At 36.4% G+C, this 9,742-nt stretch overlaps 2 protein-coding genes across 4 annotated transcripts; one reads left to right on the forward strand and one right to left on the reverse strand.

Moving 5' to 3' along the window:
* Positions 1 to 34: 34 nt before the first annotated feature.
* On the forward strand, positions 35 to 7,199 carry eps8l3b (EPS8 signaling adaptor L3b). Of its 3 annotated transcripts, none has more exons than XM_079467734.1 (20): positions 35 to 171; positions 1,082 to 1,135; positions 1,577 to 1,647; positions 1,721 to 1,782; positions 2,063 to 2,221; positions 2,443 to 2,592; positions 2,797 to 2,888; positions 3,026 to 3,156; positions 3,256 to 3,353; positions 3,454 to 3,571; positions 3,665 to 3,735; positions 3,902 to 3,976; positions 4,120 to 4,265; positions 4,354 to 4,525; positions 4,625 to 4,656; positions 5,161 to 5,257; positions 5,418 to 5,534; positions 6,106 to 6,215; positions 6,352 to 6,484; positions 6,640 to 7,199. In XM_079467734.1, the coding sequence occupies exons 2-20, from the start codon at positions 1,098 to 1,100 to the stop codon at positions 6,676 to 6,678; spliced, it is 1,911 nt and encodes a 636-aa protein (XP_079323860.1). In that variant the 5' UTR covers positions 35 to 171; positions 1,082 to 1,097; the 3' UTR covers positions 6,679 to 7,199. The 3 variants fall into 3 exon arrangements, with proteins under 3 accessions (XP_079323860.1, XP_079323862.1, XP_079323861.1); XM_079467736.1 differs by having other exon boundaries at positions 6,127 to 6,215; XM_079467735.1 differs by having other exon boundaries at positions 5,164 to 5,257.
* Positions 7,200 to 7,345: 146 nt separating this feature from the next.
* LOC306900606 (glutathione S-transferase Mu 4-like) lies at positions 7,346 to 9,669 on the reverse strand. The gene is made up of 8 exons (XM_079467740.1): positions 9,495 to 9,669; positions 8,802 to 8,877; positions 8,634 to 8,698; positions 8,481 to 8,562; positions 8,271 to 8,368; positions 7,964 to 8,059; positions 7,754 to 7,864; positions 7,346 to 7,671 (listed from the first exon to the last, which is right to left on the reverse strand). The coding sequence occupies exons 1-8, from the start codon at positions 9,528 to 9,530 to the stop codon at positions 7,576 to 7,578; spliced, it is 660 nt and encodes a 219-aa protein (XP_079323866.1). The 5' UTR covers positions 9,531 to 9,669; the 3' UTR covers positions 7,346 to 7,575.
* Positions 9,670 to 9,742: the final 73 nt, after the last annotated feature.

Consider the following 9,742-nt stretch of genomic DNA (forward strand, 5'->3'; position numbering starts at 1 on the left):
AAACTACCTCCTTGTACTAGACTTTGACCTTGGCTTTTCCAAGAAGGAAGTGTAGAATATTTGCTTTCAAGCAGTTTGTTTTAAGACCTCGTAGTCTACACACGTCTAAATGCTGGAATACTCTTAAGGAATGGAGTTTTGAGGTAGATTCTTGTTAGGATTTTCTTTAAGGTAATGTACTGCAGTCAGATTTAATTTTAATATTCAAAATGTTTGTTAAGTCACTTATTCGTAAAGCTGTGTCCACAGAATAAACAACAAAACATATTCTATAAAATTCTCTACAAAATATTCAGTACGTAGCACTTTGTTAATTTTCATGTTTATGCCTTTGTAAATGCTGTGCTGTCTTTCTGTGACACATTGGTTTACCACATCTACTTCCCATTTTCTTGTTGTAAAACCAAACATATAGCATAACATTCACGGAACATTTCTGTATTGTTAGTCTGTGTTACTTTTTAGTCTGCGGTCTCCCTCATGTGATGACTAAACACTTTTTACCTCCTGTTGGCCGTACGGCCCCAAAGCATAGATAAGCTAACGCTGCTTAGTGATGTGTTAAAAGCTTTTGCAACCTATCTGTCTTTCTGAATTTTGTCTTTTGTAATTTCCTCTTTTTTATTTACTAATAATCATCTTTTTTTCATGATCTCATTCATGGTTACTGATGGATCACTTTAAAGGTCCATTGTGTAATTTACGTAATGAAGTGTTATGTTTTTAAGCAGCTTAGAATGAGCTATTTATATCTATTCTCCATGATGCGCTTATTGAATTATAATATTGAAGTAAAATTATAATAATATATCGAGCTTCTGAACAAATCTGGTCATATTAACTTATTAATAATTTTCACTTACTGAAATGTTTATAGTCATCTTAATATAAAGCAAAATTCTTGTCAGCAGTTTAATGTTTGTTAGGTTTTTTTAAGTCTTCACAAACTTGACAACTAAACAGACACATTTTAAGTGTCAAAGTGTCAAAAACTTAAAGACCTCAAACCGTAAGTGATGAACTCTAAAGTTCTTTCTCATTCTTTTTCCTGACAACGTTGCTCTGACATTTGTTATTACAGGTGTTTGCGTGACATCATGTATGGAGGTAATCCTGTCCCAGTTTTTCCACTAAGGTACAGTTCTCACTCTCTGACCCCTGAAAGCACTGTGCCTATCTGTTATTGTAGGTATATTACGTAGTCAGATTCAGACACTCTGGAACTTTTTGCTCGGCCTTAATTTTCAAGGGCATTTTTGCCTTCATTAGGACATGTTTCTACTAACCATATACGGTATATGCATATTGAAAACTTCGGGAGCATTTTTGAAACATCAGTTGTCATAGAAAAAACACTTTAAATTGCAACTCAATTTCCATTGATAGGGTTTTTTGCTAAGTTTAGGTTAGGTTAGCTATAAGAAGATCGTTATACATAGTTCATGCTTTTGTGTCCCTCACTAGCTAATGTATAAACACTTTTACTGTGTGTGCCACATTAACATTTACATTGATTTGTTCAGATTTGTATAGTTTTTAGATACAGTATGTAATGTTGTGTGTTTGTATTATACAGTAGAGGCTTCTCTCCTGAGCCACTCTCGCAGAAGTCTGGCATGTCTCGTCCCAGTGGGAAATCCATCTACAGTATGTACAAAACTTCTTACAGCTATAAATAACCAGCTCAAACCATAATGTTAACCTGAATTCCATGATTTAGTGCAAAGGAAGGAGTATGCAGAATCAATCAGCAGACAAGACGACTTTCAGTACAGAGTGGAGGTTAGAGAAAATCTGGTTCATACGGTTGCGAGGTTTCTTGAATCATTAACTTAAGGATGTTGTAAAAACATCCGTTTTCAAATCTTTTCAGTCTTAACTAAGGAAAAATTATATTTAACTAAGAAGTGTGTGTGTGTGTGAGATCTTATCATCAGTCATAATCTGTAATGTACTTAAACAAACACTCTTCTTTATACATGTGGAGCTTTTCATTTTAAATTCAACCCAACTTAAAAAGTTGTTGCCACAGTAACGCTGTTGTAACTTTCTCATACTTCAGCACCTGTTCACCTGTGAGTTTGATGGCAGAGAGGTGAGCACTATTGAGGACACTGTGACCCGACTGAAGAGCCTAGACAGTAAAGGTAAAGTGTGGGGTCAGGACATGATCATGGGACTCCAGGGTAACCACCTAGAGCTGTGTGACATAGAGACCAAGGTGAGCTTTCTGCTACTTACATGCTTAGTCTAAATTTAGCATTACATTTATATTGTACATATTTCAAAACACTAACTAAATAAGTAAAAAGTGTGAAATATTGAAAAGTTATAGAAATGTAGATACTGTAAATTCTGAAGGACCGGATTATTACATGAATACAGACAAATAGGCATTCTTACTGTATAAGGCTTATCTTATTCTGATTCCTGGAATTGTAGGAGGTTTTGGAGACAATAAATCTGAATAGCATCAAGAAGACGAACTCTGTTCTGGACAGCTGTGTATATGACTCACTTCTCATTATCGTGGTTCAGGATTACAGCCAGAGAGCCCCACGGGCCTTTCTGTTCCAGTGTGAGGAGTGTGGGGTGAGGAACATGCTCTGTTGTATACTGTAGTCACTGCATCATGTATCCATGAGTAGATCAGTCAGTTCTAAGGTTTTAAATGTGTCTTATCTTTATAGTCTTCTGATTTTTACCGTTAGAACAAACAGCTTTGGATTCTACTCGGCTGTGGGAGTTAAATTCCATTCTATCAGTATTATAGAGACTTCATTTTTGTTTTACTAGGCTCGGGATGTATTAAATGATCTGAATACAGCAATACAGCAAGGTGGAGGGGATGTCACTCCTCCTCTTAAGGAGCCACAATTGGACATCAGGTCAGCTGATACAGTACCTTTAAGCAAATGCTAACAGACCAGAGAGAGTAAATTACGAGTCCGGTTCAAAATTTTTGGTCTGACCCTAAATTTACTTTTGCTCAGAAGTGAACTTCTTACATTTACACATTTCTCAGGAGTGACCTAGAGAACATTCTTGGTCGGGGTTTTCCAGGCAGCTTCAAAAGACCAACTATCGCACCACAGCCATTCACACCCCCTCCCCCAGAATACCCCCCTCCACAGTTCAATAACTATCAAGACTACGGTGATGACTTTGGGATTATATTTCACAATAAAGAAATTAAACACTCTTTATGTAACTGAAATGTGTTATTAACTTAACTTTTCAATGGATGTTTACCAGATGATAGAGAGCCATCACCCATTGCACTCACTCCCAGAGATGAGCGGTACGAGCGGGAGCCAACTCCCCCTCCAAACACGGACATGGAAAGAAATGCGGTCAGTTTATTTCTGTTCTGTTAAGTTTAATACCTGACCTTACACCTAACCTCACCACAGATCTGTCCATTCATTTATTGACACATTGCACTCTCTATAGGAAATCTTTAACCATGTAGCTGCAGATATTGAGATCTTCATAAATAATGTTGGAGCGGCTTTGCCGAAAAATAATGTAAACAAGAAAAAAAAGAAAGACAAAAAAGCTACTACACAAGGTAACGTTTGTCTGAAGATGTGGTTGGATTTATGATTTTGACATAAATTTCATTTATTGAAATTAAAATGTGCATTGTTGTTATCAATTCTAGCTGAAAATGTTCCCCCTGTGGATGCATATGTATCATGTCTACAGAAAATAAAGTACGGGTTCAATCTTCTGGTATGTAATAGCAAATGTTTTCTGATGGCCAACAAGTTTAGACTGATTCCATTAGAAAAATATTTAATAAGAGTCTCTGCATGTTTCTTAAGTTTGGGTTCATTGGATAATTTTCTTTTCGTCAGTGTTCTAATGAAATAGATTTTATGATATCTACTCTTAACAGGGGAAGCTGGACGGTTACCTAAATAATCCTCCTGCTTCTGAATTTGTTCACAGTATTTTCGCTTCTCTTGGTTTTGTAAGTATCTGTTGATCCTAAATGTTCCCTTAAGGATTATATTGTAATTACTTTTCACACATACAGATCACTTTTTTTGGTTCATTGTTTTTCTTAAATATTCTAGTTGTTTTCTCTGTTGTTTTTCTCCCCTGACTCTTCAGGTGGTCAGTCAATATCCCCCCAACATTCCATCAACAGTGCTGAGTCCAATGTTGACAGAAAAAGCTCTGCAGCTCCTCGCAGTTGTTGTCACATCAGAGGAAGACAGACTGTGGGCAAGTTTAGGAGACTCTTGGAACATCCCTAGGTCTGACTTTTATTCGCCGTGTTTTAAAAAACAAATAAACAAACAAATAACTGCAAAAAATCTCATGTAATTTTTCTATTGCAATCAGATCCAAGTGGCCAAATGGGGATCAGATTCCTCCATATTATCCCATATTTTATGATGGCTGGCAGGCTCCTCCACCCACCCAATCTCAGACACCCACACCCAGAAGTCAGCTATCACAACAGAACAGTGAACAGTTTCCACCCAGAAATGTCTCACAGAGGCCACCTGAACAGGTTGAGCAAACATCAATTGAGCAAGAATAAATTATTTCACACATCATAAGGTAGACTAAAAAAGAATAAATTAGAATTGATTTATAATCTGTGTTGCAGGATGACAGACCTTGGAATTCCCCACCCATTCGGTGAGCCACATGAACTTTTCAAATACAGTGATAACATATGAGTAGCCTACATGACTGTGACATCAGCACAACAATCGGTCCTTTACGACCAGAAACATAGTAAAATAAAACTATTGTTGGCTTAAATAAGTGAATGGAATAATATGCAGCAATATATGAAGAGTTTGGTTCCAAAATGAGATAACACTATCATGTTTTATTGTGTTAGTTAGCTTTATCTTTTGAGATAGTGTGGCTTAAATCAAAACAAACCAACTGCAGTCTGTTTTATATTAATTGAAATGTCCAATAAAAAACTTTAATTTAAAAAAACGGAGTTATCTTATTTTGCAACCAAACTCTTCATCTATACAGTTTATATACACACACACACACAGTTTATATATATATATATATATATATATATATAATTTTATATTGTGGTTTGAGCTTCTTTATATTTTTATATAAAAGGAGATTTTAAATGTATAACCTATATACGTAGGATTTCTTCTTTTTACTCAGCAGGCCAGCAGAGCCGCCTCTGTATATGAGGGTGATATATGATTTTATGGCCAGAAACAGTCGGGAACTGAATGTGGTGAAAGGTGAAGTGGTACAGGTAATCTCCTCATCTTTAACCTTTACATACATAGGTCACCACACCCCACAGAAAGGAATTTTGTTCAAAAGTGAACAATTCACTAATTCAATCAATAATACATTTATTCTGAGAAGATATATGCTAGTGTTCATGTTGTAACTTGTGCTTACTTTAACAGGTAATTGACAAGTCCGGGCAATGGTGGATAGTGAAGAAAAGTCGGGGCGAGGAGGGTCATGTCCCTAACAATGTTCTAGAGCCTGCTGATACAGCAAACGTGGAAGGAAGGGGTGGGGTGAGGCATATCCTTTGCTATATTGCAAAAAAGAATTACTAAGGGAGTCCAAGATGTGGAAAAATTTGATTTCCAGTAAATCTGTCAAGCATAGTCTGATAATGCTGTTTTGGTTAAAAGAATAGAATAACAAAAAGTGTTAAGATAGTTTGGCACCCAGCTTGTTGTTTTAAAGTCCGGGAAAAAATACTGGGCCTCATTAGAGTAGAGTGTGCGTACGCAAAAATCCATGTGAACTTTGACGTGGAAATATTAGCCATTCTTGCCGCTCGAAAAGAATTTGTACGTTGATGTGTGCTCTTTTATAGATCAATAACTAAACTAAAATTTCAATATCATTTGCGATTTGTAGATTTCACATTTGCTGAATAGTGATGAGGCCAAAAATTGGGTTATAAAGGTTTCTATGTAGGGTGAATTAGGGTAATCTGGGACCCTCTTGTGTTTGTTTCCTGTTCTATCCATTTTGAGTAAAACATGAGTATTCATATTCATTTGATCAGTAATAACCAAAAAGCCATACCATGTTTATTTATCTAAATATTTAACTTGTTTTGAACTATTTAAAAAGGCTGCACCTAAATATTCTCAGCAAAATATGAGAGGACCTCCACCTCTGGACATGAAATCCAGACCTGAGGAAGTCAGAGCCTGGTTACAATACAAAGGATTCTCTAAAGGGTATGAACTGCTGCTGTCTCTTTAATTTTATTCTTGTGTCTTTACCTACTATCTTATATGCATTTTAACTGCGGTCATGAAATATTGAAGAATTTATGTACACTGTTAATGGGTTTTATAACTTTTATGTGCATAGGACAGTGCAGAGTCTTGGCGTGTTTGATGGAGCAATGCTGCTGGGCATTAAGCAAGATGATATAAGAGCGATATGTCCAGAGGAAGGGGGTCGAGTCTTCTTCCAGCTGCAAAGTGTGAGATCTACTATTGCTGTAAGTTATGCATTTCCCTTTTATGATAATGTCACTTGTTTTCTGCAATGTAATTGTGAGGTTTTCGCACAGCCTTGAATGCAATAAATGTTTTCACAGCTGCAGGACATCCACCCACGGCTTACAAATGTATGTGATCTTCATTGTGTTCACAGCTTGCTAGTGAAGCGGAATACCCATATGGCCCCCGCTGAAAATTTAAAGCGAGATGGCAAGAATCCGAACATGTCTCGATCTGAATGAACTAGGATTATTTACACATCAGCAGTTTCTTTCATGGCATATGCCTGCAAGCTGCTTTTAAACAGGAAAAAATAGCTGAATGCAACTACTATTAGATGCATCTAGAATTATAGGCTACGTTGAAGAAATTACTTTTATTTATTGGTATACCGATTTTTTCTTATGTTATCGGGGTGACGGTCACCAAATGTTTGTAGACACAGGCCCAACATATGAATTAATTCATTGACAGGTAAAGATGTTCTGGGACCTGATGCATCCCACAGGTTATTTCAGGGTGATTGTCAATGTAATTTCAGGAACTGCAATTCCAATTTACAGAAAAAACTAAATGTTTATCATTGTTTTTGACTCTCATAATGTGTTTATCTAATCACATTTATTTTTTATTCCAAAGTTAAAAGCCTGGTTTATGTTTCCCTTAAAAACTAAATATGTCACCCCGTCTTTAAAAATAAATTAATGAATTCCATGTAAACAGTTTTCTGCTTTATTTGGTCAAATAAGGTTTTGCTTTTCTACAGTTGTAACGTGGACTATCCAATAGTGAAATCTTTAACACAACAGTGAAACATTTATTTCTGTGGAATCAAATTAAAAGTGCTTCAAACATGGATGCTTTGCAACTGCATTTTATCACTGAATAGGCAACAAATGAATGTTGAAATGTTTTGTATAAACAGTGCCTAATGTCAAATGAAATTTTGGAACATAAACAACTAATTATCTTTGAATTGTTAACTTTAGTTTTTAAAAAACTAGCACCAAAAAAGAATATCAGTGTGTGCACTTCAAACTGCATTGACCAAGCGGTGTCTAATCTTATGATGCTTTAAGCAACAATCTTTTCACTCCTTCTTGTTTCCCCATTTAGCCATCTTGTTGTTAACAGGTGTTTTCATGAATTTGCTTGACTTCATGTATGCGGCAATCTTCTCAAGACTCTGTGGGGAAAAAAAACAACTAAATCAGTTACATTCTGGTCCATCCTAAATAATTATAGCTGATCTAAATAATCAGACAAACTTCAAAGCGATCCAGAAAACATCTTAGGTTTTTAAAGTCATCCAAGCACTCCTGCTCAAACATACGGTGCTGATCCAACAATTCGTACATAACAAAATCCACAAATGTGACCTACAGAACGAGAAGACAATGTCAAAAACTAGTAGTCTTATAGGAGATTCTGCCACTATATTATATATATTATAGTTTTGCTCCCAAATATGATCTTGCCTTGTCTCCAGCAAACCACTTCCTGCTTCCAAGGAAATCAGACATCTGCTTCAGAGTTCCTGGCAGCGCCTTAGCGTAACATGTTTTGTTTTTGTCCTGTAATCAAATTCAAATCCATTATGAATAACTTGTGTTGTTATCTTAGCACTTAACAAGAAGGGTATGAATTTAAATTACATAAAATTTATTAATTTAGCATACACTTTTCCAAAGTGATGGTAATTGTTATTGAGTCGACAATGTCTTCAACATCGTAATTATGCATATAAACCATACAATTGAGTAATTGGTCATTTTGGGAACTCACAAACTCTCCATAGCAGAGCTGAACAAAACCATTGCGGAAATCCATTGCCTGATTTTCCAAGATGTCAACCCTCACCTGCTCCTCTTCAGTTTCTCCACCTAGAAATACAGTACAGAGAAAATCTGTAACGCATGTCTCACTAAACGCACAAAACGCATTCAGAGGTATTTCCGGTGGAAGAAAACACCAGTTTAAGTTCCAAAAACTCACAGAGGTTATGTTTGCGGGCAATGTATCTCATGATGGCATTGCTTTGGACTATCTTCTTGTCTCCATCCACAAGGTATGGCAACTAGTAAAGAAAGTTTATAGTTAGCGGCTGTCATTAAATGACACAAATCTGTGGCAAACACGCAAACTTACATTGGGAAAATCCATTCCGATTTTGTTCTTCTCATCAAACCAACAGCTTTTGTCATAGTTGGGACCTGCAAGATGAATCAGATCGATATCAACACTCCAACTGGATCATTTTTATATCAAAGGAACATTTGTATTACGCCTGCAGGGTTAGAACTGGAAATCTTGTACCTTCACCACAGGAATAGAATTTCTCCTCATACTCGGAACCAGTGTATTCCAACAGCAGACGGATGGGTTGAGCAAGCTGCAGTTAAATTATATTTGAGATAGAACTAGTTTCAGTTGGACGTAAATCAAGATTACAAAAAGTTGGCACAAGTAGAGGTGGTTTTCTCGAACTGGCTGTAGTTTTTACTTAAAGCAAATATTAGGATAACATCATCATAATGCGTTTCCACTGAAAACAACGGCCGTCGGGGCTTTTTAATCCACAAAAGTGGCATTATTGTGTAAAGTATTCGAGCTTTCTCTTTAAACTTCGAAGAATCGCGCGTAAAATGCAATCTACTGTAAATAACAATAAACCTAGTTTGTCAATTGGTTAAAATTATTTACCAACAAAAAATAAAGTTGAGAAAAGCTAACGAGTGAGTGTAGCCACACCAGAAAGTTATACTTGAATCAGTATCATACTTCGTTGAGGCTACAGTTTACGTTACATAGTCTGTTTTGCATCAACCAACCCAATAAATAAATGCAACTTATGAAATAAAGTTACACTTTGAATTGACGGTTTTGACACGGCAAACTAAATGCAGTGGAAAAAGATGATTGTTTGACAAGTTATGCAATGAAATAAACTTTGCAAGATATGATTATATAAAATAAAGTTTAATGAATTGAAAACAGGCTGCATCTTACCCCGCGTATGTCCCAGTAAGCCAATTTCATAGCCATCTTGCAAACAGAGTGTGAACAACTGTGAAGAGGTGCACTGCAGAGCGCTATATAAGACGCGTGCGTGAGCGCGCTGAACTTGTGCTCTGTGATTGGACCAGCACACTCTCAAGCAGATTCCTCAAGACCAATCAGTGACACGGTACCGCGAGAGAGGTAGGTGGGTTTGAATGACATCAAAGTACCGCGAGATATGTTCTTCGACCGGTCCC

Source organism: Barbatula barbatula (genome assembly GCF_947034865.1).
Source record: "Barbatula barbatula genome assembly, chromosome: 11".
Lineage (NCBI taxonomy): Eukaryota > Metazoa > Chordata > Actinopteri > Cypriniformes > Nemacheilidae > Barbatula > Barbatula barbatula.